Source organism: Nerophis lumbriciformis, linkage group LG31 (genome assembly GCF_033978685.3).
Source record: "Nerophis lumbriciformis linkage group LG31, RoL_Nlum_v2.1, whole genome shotgun sequence".
Classification (NCBI taxonomy): domain Eukaryota; kingdom Metazoa; phylum Chordata; class Actinopteri; order Syngnathiformes; family Syngnathidae; genus Nerophis; species Nerophis lumbriciformis.
In genome coordinates this window covers 1,130,596-1,152,710 of record NC_084578.2, presented here as the reverse complement: position 1 = coordinate 1,152,710, position 22,115 = coordinate 1,130,596, and the positions used below count along the sequence as shown (strand labels likewise).

The following is a 22,115-nucleotide window of genomic DNA, read 5'->3' as shown; positions in this document are numbered from 1 at the left end:
GGGTGAAATTGTATCCGCTTTCATCAAGGGCTTTTTGGTACGGGGGGGTTGCTTGGTCAGATTCAGCTTTGCTAGATGACAGCATCGATAGCCTTTTATTAATTCCGGTAGGTATTCTTTTCGTGGTGGTGGGTGGGTGGTTGCTGTCATGGTGCACGTATTGGAGTGTTGTGTTGGGTTTCCTGAATGGTTGGTAGCTGTTATTTCTCAGGTTGAAAGTGTATATATATATATATATATGTATGTATGTATGTATGTATGTATATATGTATGTATTTATGTATATATATATATATATATATGTTTTTATATATATATGTTTTTATATATATATATATATATATATATATATATATATATATATATATATGTGTATATCTATATATGTATATGTGTATATATATGTATATATATATATATATATATATATATATATATATATATATATGTGTGTGTGTGTGTATGTATATAAATGTGTATGTATATATATATAATATATTTATGTGTATGTTCATATATATATGTATATATATGTATGTATATATGTATGTATATCAGTGACGTGCAGTCAGGGGAGGCAGGTGAGGCGGGGCCTCACGTGTCATCATGGAAAGAAAAAAAATGTAAAAAGAAAAAAAATTCATAAAATTGTTATATGTATCCAGTGATTATACTGTAAAGTTATTTTCCATTTAACTTCACCAGTTTTAGATTATTTTTTATTCAAATCGCTGAATTTTCACATTTGCCGTTCAAATACTGAGAAGAGACTTGCGGTGAGGCAGCAGCCAGTTGTGCCTCACCATGGATTGCGCAATGACTCGGCTAACTGCTGGCTTGCTGTGCAGTGAGACCGTATTGCTATATGAATTATATTATACATTTCCATAGTTTAGTTATCTGAGGTATATAATGTACAGTGTATTTTGTCAACAACTGTATGTATGTAACGTATTTCTTGTGCTGAGCAATCATAAAACGGCTGCGAAGACGCACTGTGTGAGGCTCGCAGTAATCCCGCCTCCTGGTGGTAGAGGGCGCTAGTGATCCCGGATCATTTGTGCGACTACTCGGCTGCAGAAGAACAAGCAGCGATCGTTTATTTTTTCTCTCGCCTGGACTTTTAACTTGGAGGATTACATATCTAAAATAAAACAGTTTTTGTTATGCCCGTTTGATTGTGGACTATTACTGACACCTTGTGGCCATGGGAAAATGCTGCGCGTCATCAGTTTGGGCACTTCCGGTTTACGATGTTAGTTCAGTTCATGAGACAATAAGAAGTAGACAAGTTGTGTTAGCTCTTACAAGATAAGTGTGTAAGTAAACTGTTGAACTTGTTTATGTGGCTCAATATGAAGGTGGAAAGTGGTGTAAGATGTGTATTGAAAAACCATTTTTGTGCACTAATTTAATGGATGTTTGAGGACTTAAAATGGCTGCCGGTCGTGTATTTCCACCATAGAAATAGTTTAATAATTTAATTTAATTTAATTTAATTAATTTAATTTAATTTAATTTAATTTAATTTAATTTAATTTAATTTAATTTTAAATTTTATTTTAATTTTATTTTAATTTTTAATTTTAATTTTTAATTTATTTTATCTAATTCTATTTTATTTAAATTTTAATTTAATTTAATTAATTAATTAAAATAATTTAATTTAATTTAATTTAATTTTTTTTAATTTAATTTAATTTAATTAATTTAATTAATTTAATTAATTTAATTAATTTAATTAATTTAAATTAAATTAAATTTAATTAATTTAATTTTTTTTAATTTAATTTAATTTAATTAATTTAATTTAACTTAATTTAATGGATGTTTGAGGACTTAAAATGGCTGCCGGTCGTGTATTTCCACCATAGAAATAGTTTCAACACTCAGCAGTGTTAGTTTGATGATAGTACTGTATATTTGTGTGGAGCTGATGATGTTGACATATTGTGTATTACATTTCAGTGTGTTGATTGAATCATATAGCTTATACATTGTCATTGTGTGGATTTCACTTTTACAAAATAAATAAAAGTCCAGTGCAAGACAAAGCAAGATCAACAACAATTAAGAGCCTAAATGGATTCATCTGCTTTGGAACTTTATTAGAATGTCCTGGATTGGTTGTTAGCTGCCTGCCGAGCTGCATACCCTCAACACATTTAGTGAGGGCACAACACTTTTATAAACTGGACTTTCAATGGAAGCAGGAGGTAATAATTAAAGGAAGATCTCCATCGAGACACAGAGACTTTTAAAACTGAAGAAAGATAAGGAAGACTTCTATAAACAAGTTATCGATGCTTTTGTTCAGAAGGAGCGGCGCATGGACTTCATTTATAAGTAAAGGTAAGACCATAATAACGTTTTTTTTTTATTAAATGTGCTTTTTTGTGTCGCTACAGTTTGTATGTGTAAAGTCAAGTTAAAGTAGCAATGATTGTCACACACACACTAGGTGTGGTGAAATTTGTCCTCTGCATTTGACCCATCCCCTTGATCACCCCCTGGGAGGTGAGGGGAGCAGTGGGCAGCAGTGGCGTCGCGCCCGGGAATCATTTTTGGTGATTTAACCCCCAATTCTAACCCTTGATGCTGAGTGCTGGTATGAGCTTTTAAACATAACCCGTTAACTGCTGCCAATCAAATGGTGAATAAGATACTCTTTAGGGTTCATATGTTTGTAAATCTGACTGTGATGAAGTCAGTGCCTCACCAGCCATCAACCTCACCGCACGTCACTGATGTATATATATGTTATATGTTATATATTATATGTTATATGTTATATATATGTTATGTTAGACCCACTCGACATCCATTGCATTCGGTCTCCCTAGAGGGGGGGGGGGGGGGTTACCCACATATGCGGTCCTCTCCAAGGTTTCTCATAGTCATTCACATCGACGTCCCACTGGGGTGAGTTTTTCCTTGCCCTTATGGATGTCGTTGTGGCTTGTGCAGCCCTTTGAGACACTTGTGATTTAGGGCTATATAAATAAACATTGATTGATTGATTGATTGATATGTATATATGTATATATATATATATGTGTATATGTGTATATATATGTATAAGTATATGTATATATATGTGTGTTTATATATGTATATGCATATATATGTATATATGTATATGTATATATATATATATATGTGTATATATGTATATGTGTATATATGTGTATATATATATATATATATATGTATATGTGTGTGTGTATATATATATATATATATATATATGTGTGTGTGTATATGTATATACTGTATATGTATATACTGTATATGTATATACTGTATGTGTATATATATATGTGTGTATTAGAGATGCGCGGATAGGCAATTATTTCATCCGCAACCGCATCAGAAAGTCGTCAACCATCCGCCATCCACCCGACCTAACATTTGATCAGAACCGCACCCGCCCGCACCCGCCCGCACCCGCCCGTTGTTATATATCTGATATAGACGATGCAAGGCATTAGTGAGGTTATAAAGCTTTTGCCTGTTAAAGAAAGGAGACTGATCCAATGCAGCACAGACATTCGCGTGCCACGCTGTCACGGCCCAGACGCACACCAGTGCGCAATCATATGGGAGCCGCGCTGAGCGCACCTCCAAGCGCGTCTCGCTGCCGGCGACGGCTGGGTATGGGCCCGACGCTCCAGCGCCATCCATTTTCAGGGCTAGTTGATTCGGCAGGTGGGTTGTTACACACTCCTTAGCGGGTTCCGACTTTCATGGCCACCGTCCTGCTCTCTATATCAACCAGGGTGAGCCCCACCCCTTTCGTGAGCGCACTGCGCGCGGAGTGACCCCTGTTACGCGCCCCCGGCAACAGGGGTGGCGGGCAGGTAAGCTGCGCGGGCGGAGCGCGCGGAGTGACCCCTGTTACGAGCCCCCGGCCACGGGGGTGGCGGGCAGGTAAGCTGCTTACCTGCTGCGCGTGACGCCGGCCGCGGCGAAGGCGGACGAGGCGGGGTGTCGGTGCGGTGGTGACCCTGGACGTGCGTCGGGCCCTTCTCGTGGATCGCCTCAGCTACGGCTCCCGGTGGGGCCCTCTCGGGGGAAGGGGCCTCGGTCCCGGACCCCGGCGAGGCGTCCCTTCTCCGCTCCGTAAAAGTGTCCATCTCTTTTCTTTTTTTTTCTTCTGTTGTGGCATATGCTGCAGGTGCCTGCTCGTTTTTCGTATGTGGGTAACAACATTTAACTATGTATATATATTTACCAATTGGTTTAACTGCCACCCGCCTGAATCTATTTAAAATCTAATTTTTTTTTATTTTAACCCCCCGACCCGACCTGCGGATAAAATCTAATTTTTTTAAATTTCATCCACCCGATCCGCGGATAATCCGCGGACTTTGCGGTTGTGCCGGCAAACCGCGCATCTCTAGTGTGTATATATATATATATATATATATATATATGTATATATGTGTATCTATGTATATGTGTATATATGTAGTATATACAGTAAATCTCCCCTGTGTCCACAGAAAGAGTTCATCCAGTTCTGCAAGACTCTGTACAGCATGTTCCACGGTGACCCGGAGGAGAACGAGCTCTTCCAGGCCATCGCCACCGTCACCAGTTTGGTCCTGCAGATCGGCGAGGCAGACCATCGTGGCAGAGCACCAAGGTCGGGAGGCGGAGACTGTCCGGATAACCGGCCGGACAGCAAGTCCAAGGAGAGCGAATGGACCGTCAGCTTTGCTCAGATCTTTGCCTCGCTGCTGACCGAGCAGACGCTGGTTAACTTCCTGGAGAAGCCGGGCGATCTGGTGGTCCGCATCGCTGAGGCCAAGCAGAAGCAGTACCAGCAGAGGGCGGGGCTTCTCACGCTGCAGCAACGCCACCGCTGATTCCTGCGCAAGAACCGCCAATCAAAGTATTCATTCAACATTTTTAGCAGTCATCCCTTTAAATGTCCTTTTCTAACCAGAGTCATCACCTGCACACACACACACACACACACACACACACACACACACACACACACACACACACACACACACACACACACACACACACACACACACACACACACACACACACACACACTTGCACACACACACACACACACACGTGTACTCTTCATCCCAAGGCAGTAGAAGACAGAGCACAAGACTGTGAGCCAAGAAAGTAACTTTACTAGCAACACTGGAAGTCTATTTTTAAATAAAATATTTTCTTGCTTGGCAAAATTGCAAAACTTAACCAATCGGATGCATTTTTACTTCTTATGGACGTCATGTCAGTTTAATTGAGTCATGTTAATGACTGGAGGAAGACACAGCTCTTTAGGCGCTTGCCTTCCAGGCGCCAACATCTGCGCTCTCCAGGCACAAACCAGGTGACTTACCACGCTCTCCAGGCTACACACCTGCCGCGCTTTCTAGGTGCCCGGCGCCATGCTCTCCAGGCACGACGCAGTGCTCTAGAGGCGACTTACCGCGCTCTCTAAGCTACCCACCACCGCACGCTCCAGGCGCCCCCTCGCCGCGCCTGAACCACTGCGCTCTCCAAGCGACCGCCGCCGCGCTGACCCACAGCTGCCGCGCTCTCCAGGCGCAACTCGCCGTGCTTTCCAAGCGACCCCCGCTGTGCCCACCCAACGCCGCTCTCTCCAGGCGCGCCGCCCACCGCGCTCTCCAAGCACTCCTTGCCGCATTTTTCAGGCACGCCACGCTCTCCAGGCGCGACGCGGTGCGCTCTCTAGGCGACTTACCGCGCTCTCCAGGCGCGAGCCACTGCGCTTTCCAGGCGCCCCCCGCTGTGTCTTCCAAGAGACCCCCGCTGCGCCTCCTGCCGCGCTCTCCAAGTTCCCGCAGCCATGCTCTCCAAGCGCTCCGCTGCCGCGCCGACCCAACGCCGCGCTCTACAGGCGCCCACCGCCGTGCTCTCCAAGCGCTCCGCTGCCGCGCCGACCCAACGCCGCGCTCTACAGGCGCCCACCGCCGTGCCCCCTGCCGCGCTCTCTAGGTGCCCGCCGTTGTGCCCTCCAAGCGACCCCTTGTCACAACGACCCACCGCTGCGCTTTCCAGGCGCCCCACGCCGCGCCTTCCAAGCATCCCCCGCTGCGCCTCCTGCCGCGCTCTCCAGGTTCCCGCAGCCGTGCTCTCCAAGTGATCCCCTGCCGCGCTGACCCAACGGCACGCTCTACAGGCGCCCACCGCCGTTTCTCCTGCTGCGCTCTCCAGGTGCCCGCAGCCGTGCTCTCCAAGCGATCCCCTGCCGCGCCAACCCAACGCCGCGCTGTACAGGCGTCCACCGCCGTGCCCCCTGCCGTGCTCTCCAGGTGCTCGCCGTTGTGCTTTCCAAGCAACCCCTTGCCGCGCCGACCCACCACTGCGCTCTCCAGGCGCGACCCATCGTGCTTTCTAGGCACCCTCCACCGCACTCTCCAGGCGCACCACAGGCGCACCACAGCCGCGCTCTCCGGGCGACTTCCTGCCACGCTCTCCAGGCGCGCCACCCGCTGCACTCTCCAGGCAACCTCCTGCCACGCTCTCCAACCACGCCACCCGCTGCGTTCTCCAGGCGCGCCACCCGCTGCGCTCTCCAGGCAACCTCCCGCCGTGCTCTCCAACCGCGCCACCCGCTTGGCTCTCCAGGCAACCTACCGCCGCACTCTCCAGGCGCGCCACCCGCCGTGCTCTCCAAGCGACCCCCTGCCACGCCAACCTTCGCCAGCGCTCTCCAGGTGAGCCCCGCTAGTGATTAGTGCACCAGTTGTCGGCTAGCGATGACTTCCTGCTTGAGGGAGAATGATGTACCATTACCATAGTTGCATGTTTACCCAGGTTGGCACCAAATCTGTTTTGCCGTGTGTGTGGCCCTGATGCCAAGGTCAAAGGTGAAGAAGACAAGATGGAGGCCGAGTACTGCAGGAGCTTGGCTTTATTCGCTACGGGCTGAAGGACGTCCCCTCGCCATCAAAAACCCAAACAAGCTAGCGGACTACATAGTGGGAGACTCTCTCCAGTTTTTTCTCCTCCGACTCGTCAAGAGCGGTGAGGTTTCCAACTTAGTCCGTGGCACATTTAGTCGTCTTCTCCACGAAGGAGTCGGTGAAAGAGTCAAGTTGGAGTCGTTCATGTCGGAGGACTAGAAGGATCAGACTTGAGACACACCCACACACACACACACACACACACACACACACACACACACACACACACACACACCCGGACACACACACATTGCATCGATCCCAGCGGGCGTGGCGGCGTTCAAGCGACTTCCACGTAGTTGGCGGGCAGCATGCCGGTCTTGCCGGTGCGCTGCACGGTGCCGTACATCCAGCCCTCGTCGATGGACTGCACGTTGAGGATGACATCGCCGTCCTTGAAGGACACCTCGTCGCGGTCCGCCGCCAGGTAGTCATACATGGCGCGCACCGTTTTCTGGGGAGGAAGTCCAGAAGTAGTTTCAAGTTAAAAGTCCAATCCTGGGTTCCTTTAATATTTTTTTTTATTCCAAAAGGCAATAGAACATAAATTTTATTTCTACCCTCAAGTTTCAAATGTTAAAAGTACATCTTATATTATCATTTTTTTCAACACTTTAATCACTACATTATTTTGATATAAAGGTTATTTTATTTTATTTCGATGTTTTATGCCCTTTTTGTCAAAGAAAACCCTGTTTTTTTATGGCAAACACACAACTTATGCAATATTTTCCCCAAAAAACATCTCAAAGTGTAATATTTGATGTGAAGTAATTAAACCCTTAATTATGTCAATAATTCATAACATTAATTTTCATTCATTATTATTTTTTGAGCAATGACAGTCATTCTAATAATCTGTAGATTTAAATTCAGTCAAGTATACGTTTTTATAATTTTTTCTTTGTTTTATTTCATGCGCTTTTTGTTCAAAGAAAGCACAAATTAGTAATATTTTCCAGAGGTAGAGGGGTGTATGTTACTAACCCCGGAGGTAAAGGGGTGTGTGTTACTAACCCCGGAGTTAGAGGTGTGTGTGTCACTAACCCCGGAGGTGGAGGGGTGTGTGTTACTAACCCCGGAGGTAGAGGGATGTGTGTTACTAGCCCCGGAGTTAGAGGTGTGTGTGTGTCACTAACCCCGGAGGTGGAGGGGTGTGAGTTACTAACCCCCTGAGGTGGAGGGGTGTGTGTTACTAACCCCGGAGGTGGAGGGGTGTATGTTACTAACCCCGGAGGTAGAGGAGTGTGTGTTACTAACCACGGAGGTAGAGGTGTGTGTGTGTGTGTCACTAACTCCAGAGGTAGAGGTGTGTGTGTCACTAACCCCGGAGGTGGAGGGGTGTCTGTTACTAACCCCGGAGGTGGAGGTGTGTGTGTTACTAACTCTGCAGGTGGAGGGGAGTGTGTTACTAAACCCCGAAGGTAGAGGGGTGTGTGTTACTAACCCCAGAGGTGGAGGGGTGTGTGTGTGTAACTAACCGCGAAGGTGGAAGGGTGTGTATTACTAACCCCGGAGGTGGAGGGGTGTGTGTGTTACTAACCCCGGAGGTGGAGGGGTGTGTGTGTTACTAACCCCGGAGGTGGATGGGTGTATGTTACTAACCCCGGAGGTAGAGAGGTGTGTGTTGCTAAACCCCGAAGGTAGAGGGGTGTGTGTTACTAACCCCGGAGGTGGAGGGGTGTGTGTGTGTGTGTGTGTGTGTGTAAGTAACCCCGGAGGTGGAGGGGTGTATATTACTAACCCCGGAGGTGAAGGGGTGTGTGTGTTATTAACCCCGGAGGTGGAGGGGTGTGTGTGTTACTAACCCCGGAGGTGGATGGGTGTATGTTACTAACCCCGGAGGTAGAGAGGTGTGTGTTACTAAACCCCGAAGGTAAAAGAGTGTGTGTTACTAACCCCGGTGGTAGAGGGGTGTGAGGGGATGGAGGACACGGTGGTCTGCTGCGTGGCCACAGAAGAGGACCTCTGCTGCAGTTCCACAGTCTTAGGGTGCAGGTAACCTGCAGACAGAGGAAGTCGTACGTGAAAAACCCAACAAGTTGTCTCGGTTCTACCTGCCAGACCCGAGGCCATTACCCATAGAGCAAGTTATGAGTCCGTTGCTGGACACGTGGTGGTCATGGGTGGACACGTGGTGGTCATGGGTGGACACGTGCTGGTCCTGAGTGGACACGCGCTGGCCCTGGGTGGAAATGCGGTAGCCCTGGGTGGACACTCCAAGGTCCTGGGTGGACAAGCGGTAGCCCTGGGTGGACACTCCGTGGTCCTGGGTGGACAAGCGGTAGCCCTGGATGGACACTCCGTGGTCCTTGGCGGACATGCTGTGGTCCTGGGCGGACACACGGTAGCCCTGGGTGGACACTCCGTGGTCCTGGGCGGACACGCTGTGGTCCTGGGCGGTCACACGGTAGCCCTGGGTGGACACTCCATGGTCCTGGGCGGACACGCTGTGGTCCTGGGCGGACACACGGTAGCCCTGGGTGGACACTCCGTGGTCCTGGGCGGACACGCCGTGGTCCTGGGTGGACACGCGGTAGCCCTGGGTGGACACTCCGTGGTCCTGGGTGGACAAGCGGTGGCCCTGGGTGGACACGTAGTAGTCCTGGGACAGCTCAGATTTCTCGTCCGCCATGCCACTCTGGGCGCTGGTGGAGCGGGAGTGGTCCTTGCTGCGGCGTTGTGCGTGAACTGTCACCATGATGTCAGCGGGAACATGGAAAGGACAAAAACGTTCACGTTTAAGTGAGAATCCTCTAGACCTGACTCCTAGTTCCTTAGCAAGACATGACACTCCCAACTTTAGTGGTCCAATGTTGGACCAGGCTAGTTTGTCTTAACAAGAAAAACCTTCAAGCAGACCAGGGCCCTCATGTAACAAGCTTGTGTGCGCATGAAGACCTGGTCTTTCATGGCACATATGAGATGTATCAAGTCTGACGCCAACTTCATGCTGGACGTACGTACAGTTCTACAGGCTGTGGACACTTTGGCCACACACACAGAGGTGGTCGTTCAGGCTTTACCAGGACATATATTCATTACTCTATGACAGGGCAATTCAACCGGTGGCCGGAGGGCCAAATCTGGCCCAGGAATGACACCATACCAGCCACCGAGTTCAGATCTAATTCCTAAAAAGACTAGAGCGTTCTTGTCGTACAGGGGAACTTGGACCTGTGTAAAAACCTTCAAAGATCCTTGCGTTGACATTCAAACAAAGAACACTGGGGTCTAAACTTGTGATTGACCTAACCGAGGCGTTCCCCAAGGCTCCTCCTTAAGTCCTCACCTACTTGGGATTGACAGTTTCTTGACGCAATGTGGTTTTTGTAACTAATGTCTTGCTGTAGCTCGTGTACTTCACATGCAGTCAGTCTTTTGTTCAAATTCTTGACTTATACTCGTGGTGTGCCTCAAGGTTCCATCTTAGGACCCCTCTCTTTTTCATCATTTGGGCTATTCAACTGGTTCACATCTAAAAACTTGTGATTTTTTAGAAACTGGAGTGCTGTCATAGAGATGATTCTTGACTAAGGTTATTAAAAACCGCAGAGTGGTCCTGTAACTGTCAAAATAAATGGACCAAAATCAAATGTCTACTGTAGAGGGTAGAGATGCGCGGTTTGCGGGCACAACCGCGGAGTCGGCGGATTATCCGCGGATCGGGCGGATGGAATTTAAAAAAATTAGATTTTATCAGCGGGTCGGGTCGGGTCGGGCGATTGAAATTAAAAAAAATTAGATTTTAAATAGATTCAGGCGGGTGGCAGTTAAACCAATTGGTAAATATATATACATAGTTAAATGTTGTTACCCACATACGAAAAGCGAGCAGGCACCTGCAGCATATGCCACAACAGAAGAAGAAAAAAAAAAGAGATGGACACTTTTACGGAGCGGAGAAGGCCCCTGACGCCTCGCCGGGGACCGGGACCGAGGCCCCTTCCCCCGAGAGGGCCCCAGCGGGAGCCGTAGCTGAGGCGATCCGCGAGAAGGGCCCGACGCACGTCCAGGGTCACCACCGCGCCCACCGCACCGACACTCCGCCTCGTCCGCCTTCGCCGCGGCCGGCGTCACGCGCAGCAGGTAAGCAGCTTACCTGCCCGCCACCCCCGTGGCCGGGGGCTCGTAACAGGGGTCACTCCGCGCGCTCCGCCCGCGCAGCTTACCTGCCCGCCACCCCTGTTGCCGGGGGCGCGTAACAGGGGTCACTCCGCGCGCAGTGCGCTCACGAAACGGGTGGGGCTCACCCTGGTTGATATAGACAGCAGGACGGTGACCATGGAAGTCGGAACCCGCTAAGGAGTGTGTAACAACCCACCTGCCGAATCAACTAGCCCTGAAAATGGATGGCGCTGGAGCGTCGGGCTCATACCCGGCCGTCGCCGGCAGCGAGACGCGCTTGGAGGTGCGCTCAGCGCGGCTCCCATATGATTGCGCACTGGTGTGCGTCTGGGTCGTGACAGCGTGGCACGCGAATGTCTGTGCTGCGTTGGATCAGTCTCCTTTCTTTAACAGGCAAAAGCTTTATAACCTCACTAATGCCTTGCATCGTCTATATTAGATATATAACAAAGGGCGGGTGCGGGCGGATGGCGGGCGGATGCAGTTCTGATCAAATGTTAGATCGGGTGGATTGCGGATGGTTGACGACTTTCTGATGCGGTTGCGGATGAAATAATTGCCTATCCGCGCATCTCTAGTAGAGGGTGCTGGTTCTTTGGTACTAATAGTGAAGGGAGAGGAAGTCCGGCCTCCCGGTCCTTAGCTTTCTGGAAATGTTGAATAGTCTGGATCTAGGCGATCATTTTGCTGTCAAAACGTGTTCCTGGGACCCCTAACCATACCAGACGGACAGCAACAGCGGGTGGTTGCGGCACACAGGCATGATGTCACATTTACGGCTACTACCGCAAGTAGCTCTCCTGGGTTCTATTAATAAATTGAGTCAAATGTTCCCCCTATTCACCTACCGCTCCACCCTGGATGTGAAGCCACAAGGGGTATGGCTTTGTAATCTTCCCGAGGAACTGGGACACCACTTGCTCAATCCCTGCATAGTTTACATTCGACTACGTAGTTACGTCCCACCGTGAGAAATAACCGGGCAGCAATGGAGTCGACGATTTTCTCATTCATCATGCCTCGGTCCAGGAGTAAACGAAGAACCACACGGACGGCTGTCGGGTGCGAATCTTTCCGAGGTACGTGACGTCAATGCTTTCGCTTTCACAAGCTCGTCGTCTGTATTTTAGCCTAACGTTAGCTGGCTCGCGATCGTAACGATCGGTCCAAAGTGGATAACCTTACTTGTCGTACTCGAGTGAAATACCCGACACATTCGCAGGAAATACAAGCGCTGACGAGTAGGACGTGTTAGAATAATTATTTGTAAGTTATCACAAAAAACTTTGTGATGAAATAATCCAGGCAAAAGGACGGAGCTGTCTTTGAGGCCTACCAAGAGGAAGAAGGCTCGTAAAACTCCACTGGGACTTCAAAGCGGACGGATGGCAGGATCTGCCCAATTTCCAGACGAACTCTTTTTGAAGTATTTTACGAACTCTCTTTGAACTTTTTTTTGGAACTCTCTTTGAACTATTTTATGGAACTCTCTTTGAACTATTCTACGACCTCTTCTTTTGAACTGTTCGGTAACCAAAGGCAACGCTGTTTACGACCCTCTTCCCTCTGGAAGCAGCTGTGAGAAAGTCAAAAAAAGAAGGAGTGCAATCTTTGGGCAGAACGTGGTTGAAGACTGTACAGAGAGTACAGTCGCCATGTTTCTCGTCAATATTGAGTCCAAATGTAATTCTGTCTCTGTTTGATTCTTTGCCTCTTGTCTTGTTTAATAAATGTCATCAGCGTTTGAACCTGACACATGGCAACGTTACCGAGCAGCGTGAACAATGGTCTCTGGGCGAGTCAGCATCTGGAATATCTCGCTAGAGTCATACCCCCCCCACCCCTGGTCACGCCCACTACCCCAACATGCCAAGGGTCTATTTGTAGTGGGGAATCCACGCCACTGCAGTTCCACGAGGCCCTGGTGTCACCAGCGTTCTTTAGGAAGGAGCGCCACAACTGACCTGACATCAGGTGCAGACTGCGAGACTGGATGTTGTCCTCGGCGGGATCGTAGTCAAACACGGAGCCGGGGTTTGTGCGCCACACCTTCAGACCTGAGAGGACAAAGTCAAGTCAGGCTACAGTTAGACCTAAATGCTAAAACTTGATTTACTGTATCTCCGATTTCAGATTATTTTGACTGTCCGTTTGTTGACTTGTACCCCAAAATAGGGGTGTACCGATCCAATATTGATATCAGATCCATCCATCCATCCATCTTCTTCCGCTTATCCGAGGTCGGGTCGCGGGGGCAGCAGCTTAAGCAGGGAAGCCCAGACTTCCCTCTCCCCAGCCACTTCGTCCAGCTCCTCCTGGGGGATCCCGAGGCGTTCCCAGGCCAGCCGGGAGAGTGTCCTGGGTCTTCCCCGTGGCCTCCTACCGGTCGGATGTGCCCGAAACACCTTCCTAGGGAGGCGTTCGGGTGGCATCCTGACCAGATGCCCGAACCACCTCATCTGGCTCCTCTCGATGTGGAGGAGCAGCGGCTTTACTTTGAGCTCCCCCCGAATGACAGAGCTTCTCACCCTATCTCTAAGGGAGAGCCCCGCCACTCGGCAAAGGAAACTCATTTCGGCCGCTTGTACCCGTGATCTTGTCCTTTCGGTCATGACCCAAAGCTCATGACCATAGGTGAGGATGGGAACGTAGATCGACCGGTAAATCGAGAGCTTTGCCTTCCGGCTCAGCTCCTTCTTCACCACAACGGATCGATACAGCGTCCGCATTACTGAAGACACCGCACCGATCCGCCTGTCGATCTCACGATCCACTCTTCCCTCACTCGTGAACAAGACTCCGAGGTACTTGAACTCCTCCACTTGGGGCAAGATCTCCTCCCCAACCCGGAGATACACTCCACCCTTTTCCGGGAGAGAACCATGGACTCGGACTTGGAGGTGCTGATTCCCATCCCAGTCGCTTCACACTCGGCTGCGAACCGATCCAGTGAGAGCTGAAGATCTTGGCCGGAGGAAGCCATCAGGACCACATCATCTGCAAATAGCAGTGACCTAATCCTGCAGCCACCAAACCAGATCCCCTCAACGCCCTGACTGCGCCTAGAAATTCTGTCCATAAAGGTTATGAACAGAATGGGTGACAAAGGGCAGCCTTGGCGGAGTCCAACCCTCACTGGAAACGTGTCCGACTTACTGCCGGCAATGCGGACCAAGCTCTGACACTGATCATACAGGGAGCGGACTGCCACAATAAGACAGTCCGTTACCCCATACTCTCTGAGCACTCCCCACAGGACTTCCCGGGGTACACGGTCGAATGCCTTCTCCAAGTCCACAAAGCACATGTAGACTGGTTGGGCAAACTCCCATGCACCCTCAAGGACCCTGCCGAGAGTATAGAGCTGGTCTACAGTTCCACGACCAGGACGAAAACCACACTGTTCCTCCTGAATCCGAGGTTCGACTATCCGGCGTAGCCTCCTCTCCAGTACACCTGAATAGACCTTACCGGGAAGGCTGAGGAGTGTGATCCCACGATAGTTGGAACACACCCTCCGGTTCCCCTTCTTAAAGAGAGGAACCACCACCCCGGTCTGCCAATCCAGAGGTACCGCCCCCGATGTCCACGCGATGTTGCAGAGTCTTGTCAACCAAGACAGCCCCACAACATCCAGAGCCTTAAGGAACTCCGGGCGGATATCAGATATCAGTCCAATATCGACAAAAACAACTAAATGTCCTCCAATGAGCACACAATGTCTTCTATTTTACTAAAGTACATTTACAAAAGGGTGTAAACGTGCTCGGCTTTAGGAGCTAGCAGCTACACCACAGCTAAGCACACAATAGCACACAAGCTAGACATAGGTAATAATCATTAAACAAGAAAAGGTGGCATTTGTCAATATAAACAAGTATCAAATCATTACAGCTACATATTACTTACACATACAAAGTCTCCAATAGTAGAAACTATCCAGTAACAAACGTGTCCGCATCATGAGCTTAAATTAATGAATTATTACTCCACTTCAACTTAAAGGGGAACTGCACTTTTTGGGGGGAATTTTGCCTATAATTCACAATCCTTATGTAAGACAAAAACACCTGTGTTTTTAATTTTCGATGCATTCTAAAACGTAAATAAACGTTAGCAAAAGTCAGTTGACAATGGAGCTAAAGGAAGCCGCCCTATTCCGCCTATAAAGCGCTCTTAAAAACCTCCATCAATGTTTTGTGTACACACTGTAAGTACATATGTAGTATCTCGTAAAATTCATAACAACATGTTATATTTACATATTTTGATCATTTTAAGTATTCATATCACAGACTTCAACAACAACAAGACTACTAATCACGGCCGACTTGATGAGAGACAACAAAAACTACTTTGGGACAAATGATGATCCACAAACGTCTATTTTTGAGCCTGAATATAAGGAGAACAATCTACAAGTTTTAGAAGCTAAACAGATGCAGCTTTAGTCAAACACGAAGCATTGTGTAGCAGTATTGCTAAGTGCTAAACAAGATGTACAAACATAATAAAGCAATCACCTACTGTACAATGTCTGCTCTCACTGGGATGTTTATATCTTCCCCTTTAAATCAACAATTCATCATAATCCTCAGAAAGGGTTAAAAATGTTTGAATGTTTCTTTCTGGCCATCTCCGGGTCTAAGTTGAATGTCAAAGTTGACCATCTTGTGGGTTTATGTCCACAACCTTCTACTATCCAGCGGATTGATCATCTAGAATGAACTTTCACCGACTCAGAGGCCATGCAGCGTCTCACCGGCTTAATATGTCGCTAGCTAAAAATAGTACATTAACAATATTGTTAAGATCGTCCACGGACTGGGTCCCCAGGACAAATGTCGTGTAAACCCTCCCTGATGCCTGCCAGGCGAGATGTCCGAGGTCATACCGGTGATGGTTTCCTGGTCCTGCTCCACGACCCGTCTCTTCTCCATCTCCACCACGCGCCTCTGGATGCCGCGGTAGTTGATGTCGCTGAAGTCCTGGGTGTTCTTCTTCACGCGCTCCATCACCAGGTCCGTGGTGACGGGGGTGAAGCTGCCCTTGCTCCTCTCAAAGTCCTCGTGGTATCGCACCTGCACGGACAAAAGCGCGGCGCCGGCGTTACACCCGCGTACCGACTTGACAACCGCCTGGGAGTGAGGACTGAGCTTACCCCAGATATGTTGCGCTGGGAGTCCCTGACACGCCTCATCTCGGGGGTGTCCAGAATGAAGGCAGCCTTGCCCTGGACTTGCTTGCGGAAGCTGTCGGAATACAACACCTGGTGGGAAGCAGGGACACGTGGTGAGACCTTTTCAGAACTGAAGCCATCTTTGTAGCAAAACTATTTGCAAATGCGTATCTCAATCTGTGCGTCTGTAATCTGATTCGAGTGTCTGTGTACACATTTGTGCGTCTGTATCTCAATCTGTGTGTAACCAGAGCCGCATGTACGTGTTTTAATTGGTGTGGATTTGTGTGTGTGTAAAAAAATAAATAAATCTGTCCTTCCATATTTTGATCTGTGTGTCTGTATTCAGATTTGTGTTAGCAGGAACCCTGATTGGTTGTCTTTTTACATGTGACTTATCTGCGAGCAAGTTAGGTTCAGTCACTGACAGTCTGACAGGCGCCCACTAGTGGTGAGTATAAGGAAAGGAAAGTTGCAGACACACAAGTCTTTTTACACATTCAGATCTCTGCACTGACACACAAATCTTACACGGCGGACGTGTCCCAAAAAAACTGCCAATCAGGGTTTCTGTTTTACACAAATCTGAATACACACATACATTGTTTTTTTTACACACACAAATCGAAATACGGACACACGGATCTGTATTCTCCTTACACACACAGATTGAGATACAGACACACAAATTAGCACACCGACGCAGGAATGAGATTAGACGCACAGGTCGAGATACGCATTAGCAAATAGCTTTGCTACAACAATACATCCCTACGTAGTGTCGGAGGCAGATATTTACATATATCCGAATTTAAGTTGTACTTCTTTCATTTCTTAGTCATATTTGAAAACAGCTTGTGTTTTCCATTTCTTCTCTTGATGCTCTGTCAGCAAGTAAATTGTGTGTGTTAACCTTGAGTTCTTTGGAATGTATTATGACTAGGGAGACGTTGTGCTTGTATTATGGCTAGGGAGGGGGAAGGAAAGAGGGGTTTTTGGCGTTGGGAAGACCATTTTGGGAGGCGCAATAGAATGTTCTAGGGTTAGACTGGTCTCAAAATGTATATTGGCAAAGCTTTGAAAATATACAACAAAATACCTATTCTGTCTCTGGTGGTTTTTCAACTCAGCTTTAAGTGTCGTAAAGAGCTTGGGAGCGAATTGTGACTTGAATTCCCTGAGAGGAACAACTGGTCCAAAACGCAACAATTTGGTGCATTGGCCGGGGCGACACGCTGAGAATTGGACACCTCTTACACTCTTCTGGACAGACTCAATAGTGGCCAAACTATAGGAAGCAGAGCCTTTTTCTAAAATCTGCTTTAGGAGTCTGTCTTGAAGTATGTAAGTCAAACACTGTTTGTACCCCAGACACAGAGTGGACATTTTGATGGACTGGTTACATTTTGCCTTGTCCGCCATTGCATATGGTGGCCAACTCATGTCATTGCGTCTTAAATCTTTCACCTGTGACTAGAATGGTTGGAGGTTCAAGTCCTTTCGTATGTTATATTCTTGGGTTAGAGTCCGTTTGAATAATACGATAAAGATTTAGGTTCAAGGTCCTTTCGTATGTTATATTCTTGGGTTCAAGTCCGTTTGAATAAAAAAACAACCAAACAACTGGTCCAAAACGCAACAGTAGCCATCATTATTCACGGCATTATAGAGGGAGACAAGACTTGACAGAGAAATACAAAGATTGGGGAACCAAATAAACAAATTAGCAGAGAGGAAATGATAACGAGAAAAAGACGATACGGCCCAAAGGTGGAGAAGAGGAGGTGGAGTAGTTTGGACGACACAAGAGGTTAGCGCAGTGTGGGTTGGAACAGTGAAAAAGAGAGCGCACTTGAGGGACATGAATGGGATTATAAGGACCAGTGGGAAGGATTTAACAGGATTCAGTAGTTGAGAGACTAAAATGCTGTCAGGTGCAAAGACCTGCGACTTGTTTTGATTGACACAGAAGTAGCTTTACAATTGAATATGATCATTAGGTACCAGGCTGTCCAAATGTCTGCACGGTACCTCAAACCTTTGGAGACGACTGATGAGTCGTCGGGTGGTATAGCTCGGTTGGTAGAGCGGCTGTGCCAGCAACTTGAGGGTTGCAGGTTCGATCTCCGCTTCCGCCATCCTAGTCACTGCCGTTGTGTCCTTGGGCAAGACACTTTACCCACCTGCTCCCAGTGCCACCCACACTGGTTTAAATGTAACTTAGATATTGGGTTTCACTATGTAAAGCGCTTTGAGTCACTTGAGAAAAAGCGCTATATAAATGTAATTCACTTCACACAAAATAATGATCCTTCACACTGGACCTTTGCTTGACCAAGACCACAAGTTTGTTAGACCAGGGTTCACGCAGGGTGAAGTAGCAGAACATTTCTTCAGATGTTGGATCTACAAGTACCGAGCTAATGTTCTCTTGGTTCCTTTTGACTCGCTCCATCTCTGGAGTGTACACCATGGGGGTTCCCTTGGCAGAACTGTCCTTATACAAGACCTAGATGACAGAAGCAGAGCACCCCGAAGGGTTGGATCAGATACTGGGTGACAAACACACACACCGTCACACGCCTATAGGACTGCTTTCAACAGAGAAGCTTCCAGAGAATTTGTAAGATTTTTAGTCTAAGATACTGGTGCTATTGAGGGATTCATGAATTGAACAGTCAAAAACATTCAGTGCAGTGTGGAGTGGCTTAGTGGGAGAAAAGGTGGGCGGCGGGTTAGTTAGAACCATACGTAGAGGGGAGCGTGTGTCAGCTTCGGTCTGAAGGGTTGGCACTTAAAGATTAAGCGGGGAATGGAAGGGGTGAAAGTAGTAGGGTCAAAGAGGTGACAGATGGCAAGTGGACCTCAGGAGGTCTAAGCGTTGGGTAAAGATGAGCTAAGTAAGCAAGAGGTTATCAGAGCGTGATTAAATGGTGGGAGCAGGGAGAAGCAAATGGTCTTATGGTGGGCGTTGCTAATGGCCACTCTTGTTACGAGCACACACAGGTCGGTCGAATTTCACTACCGAGCTGATGTGCCTCTGGGTTTGCTTGACCCGCTTCACCTCTGGCAGGTCTGATATAGCTGTTCCCCGGTCCAAAGAGTCCCTGTATTTGATCTAGCCAACGGCAGATAAAAAAAACATGCGTCAGTCAAAGGCAAGTAGGTCGTAGAGTCTAAAAGACGGCAAAGCACAGCACCAAAGACCACGACAGAATTAAGATTTTGTTCATCCGGAGAAATGAAGAAGCATGTTAGCTAAACAGTGGGTTTTACCTGCGCCCACAGGTGTTACCACTGCGAGGTGACAGACATAACAGTTTGCATTCACATCGGGAGCGTTGTTACAGTGGTTTTTGAAGGCAAATGAGGGTGAGCTAAGGAATCGATGAAAGCAAATGTGGAGCACAGGAAGGTTCAAGTTCACTCTGTAGAATACCGTGCTAATATTTTGCTGATTGCGTCTAACTCGCTCCATCTCTGGTGTCTCTGACACTGACGTGCCTTGTCCCAATTCTTCTTTGTATTGCAGCTTGAAATGAGACACACAGTCAAAAACGTTGGTGACACTGCTAAAGTAGTTTTTACTAATGGCAGAGCCCGACCAACACTTGAATTTTGGGATGAAAACCAAGTCTGGGAAGCCATCAGCTCCATACCAGCTGGTGATGATGGCAGTCTGTGTTCAACAGACCTCTAATCTAGTAGTGTTTCCTTCTTGTTCTTGGCTGATCCTCCAACCACCAAAGGTTTATAAACTTCTGATTCGAAGCATAACAACTCCCGGACAGTCTCTTGCCAATATGCAAACTGCCGTAGCACAGTTTGGTAATAAACTGACTCTGGTCTGTGATAACAACCTAATAGTATCAACAGTATTGGTCAGGCTCTTGCAGGAATATAGAACAACTTCAAGCAAGCAGATTATTTGATGAAATATGGAACGGGTTATAAACTGAAGAAAAACCAGGGCCAAAGAAAGACATAGGTCACCACTGGGCAAGAGGAGAGAGTGATGCAGGGATCTTAATTAGGATCGAAGGTTGCTACATGACTTTCTAGTGGGAAAGGTCAGAGGGAATTTGAGGGATGTCAGAGGATTTTATGGGTAATAACTGTAAGGAGGGTATGAGTCAGGGGTACACGAGGATCACTAGAGTTCTGTCTTCTACCGAGCTGATATTCTTCTGGGTTTCTCGGACCCGCTTCACCTCAGGGAGATCAGGTATGGCTGTGCCTTGACTCAGAGAATCCTTGTACTGTATCTGCCGGTTGCAAATGTTACACAGGAGAAAATTAAGCCACCGAGAAGGTGCAGTTTGTACTGAAGACATAAGAACAACATGTTCATCCACTCACTCGACAACATTTGTGTAAATGTTAATTAAGGTCGCTACAACTAGATCCAGTTTGTTATTAGGATGGATGATTCTCCATTTAGTGTATTATTTTAGGTTTAGAAGTGAGGCATCATTAAACTTGTGAGAGTGGGAAATGACAGAGGTTGTTTACCACTGGGAATAACTGCAGAAACTGGTATGAAACACGGTTATTAAAGAATTCAGGTAAGTTTAAGAAATACTGTTTCAAATGATGTCAAGGGAAGAGAAACGATGAGAAGATAAGTCGGGCAGTATTGTCAGAAACTGCCAAGGTTGGGAATATGGAGGGAGAGTGACTCTGTAGACTATTGTGCTTATGTTTTGCTGACTGCATCTAACTCTCTCCATCTCTGGTGTCTCTGACACTGACGTGCCTTGTCCCAAGTCTTCCTTGTATTGCAGCTTGGAATGAGACACAAAGTCAAACATTTTGGTGACACTCTTAAAGTATTTTTTACTAACGGCAGAGCTCGACCGACACTTGAATTTGGGGATGCAAACTAAGTCTGGGAAGCCATCAGGTCCATACCAGCTGGTGGTGATAGCAGTCTGTGTTCAACAGACCCCAATCTAGTAGTGTTTTCTTCTTGTTCTTGGCTGATCTTAGAACCTCCAAAGGTTTTATGAACTTCTGATTTGAAGCATAACAACTCTGAGACAGTCTCTCGCCAATATGCAAACAGTCTCTAAAAAACAACCTAATAGTATGAGCAGTATTGGTCAGGCTTTTGCAGGAATACCAAACAACGACTTCAAGCAAGCAGATTATTCGCAAAATGTGGAAGAAGTTATAAACTGAAGAGAAATCAGGTCAAATGAAAGACATAGGTCACCACTGGGCAAGAGGAGAGAGTGATGCAGGGATCTTAATTAGGATCGAAGGTTGCTACATGACTTTCTAGTGGGAAAGGTCAGAGGGAATTTGAGGGATGTCAGAGGATTTTATGGGTAATAACTGTAAGGAGGGTATGAGTCAGGGGTACACGAGGATCACTAGAGTTCTGTCTTCTACCGAGCTGATATTCTTCTGGGTTTCTCGGACCCGCTTCACCTCAGGGAGATCAGGTATGGCTGTGCCTTGACTCAGAGAATCCTTGTACTGTATCTGCCGGTTGCAAATGTTACACAGGAGAAAATTAAGCCACCGACAAAGTGCAGTTTGTACTGAAGACATAAGAACAACATGTTCATCCACTTACTCGACAACAGTTGTGTAAATGTTAATTAAGGTCGCTACAAACAAATCCAGTTTGTTATCAGGATGGATGATTCTCCATTTAGTGTATTATTTTAGGTTTAGAAGTGAGGCATCATTAAACTTGTGAGAGTGGGAAATGACAGAGGTTGTTAACCACTGGGAATAACTGCAGAAACTGGTATGAAACACGGTTATTAAAGAATTCAGGTAAGTTTAAGAAATACTGTTTCAAATGATGTCAAGGGAAGAGAAACGATGAGAAGATA

General features: G+C 47.2%; 2 protein-coding genes across 10 annotated transcripts in view; one reads left to right on the top strand and one right to left on the bottom strand.

The window, feature by feature from the left end:
* LOC133574087 (TBC1 domain family member 8) overlaps positions 1-5,226 on the top strand; it is a 49,990-nt gene extending 44,764 nt beyond the window's left edge. For both annotated transcript variants that reach the window (XM_061926130.1, XM_061926129.2), the window contains one exon: positions 4,506-5,226. In XM_061926130.1, the coding sequence (XP_061782114.1) occupies positions 4,506-4,871 (366 nt within the window). In that variant the 3' untranslated portion in view covers positions 4,872-5,226. The remainder of the gene's footprint in view (positions 1-4,505) is intronic.
* Positions 5,227-6,892: 1,666 nt separating this feature from the next.
* neb (nebulin) overlaps positions 6,893-22,115 on the bottom strand; it is a 127,636-nt gene continuing 112,413 nt past the window's right edge. For 6 of the 8 annotated variants that reach the window (XM_061926131.1, XM_061926135.1, XM_061926134.1 and 3 more), the window contains 9 exons: positions 19,709-19,801; positions 19,295-19,387; positions 18,686-18,778; positions 16,252-16,359; positions 15,985-16,171; positions 13,055-13,147; positions 9,042-9,653; positions 8,862-8,965; positions 6,893-7,416 (listed from right to left, as the gene is read on the bottom strand). In XM_061926131.1, coding sequence (XP_061782115.1) covers positions 7,243-7,416; positions 8,862-8,965; positions 9,042-9,653; positions 13,055-13,147; positions 15,985-16,171; positions 16,252-16,359; positions 18,686-18,778; positions 19,295-19,387; positions 19,709-19,801 — 1,557 coding nt within the window. In that variant the 3' untranslated portion in view covers positions 6,893-7,242. Of the gene's footprint in view, positions 7,417-8,861; positions 8,966-9,041; positions 9,654-13,054; positions 13,148-15,984; positions 16,172-16,251; positions 16,360-18,685; positions 18,779-19,294; positions 19,388-19,708; positions 19,802-20,441; positions 20,523-20,948; positions 21,054-21,663; positions 21,745-22,115 lie in introns of all 8 variants that reach the window. The other 2 variants (XM_072912013.1, XM_061926136.1) reach the window with 2 other exon arrangements.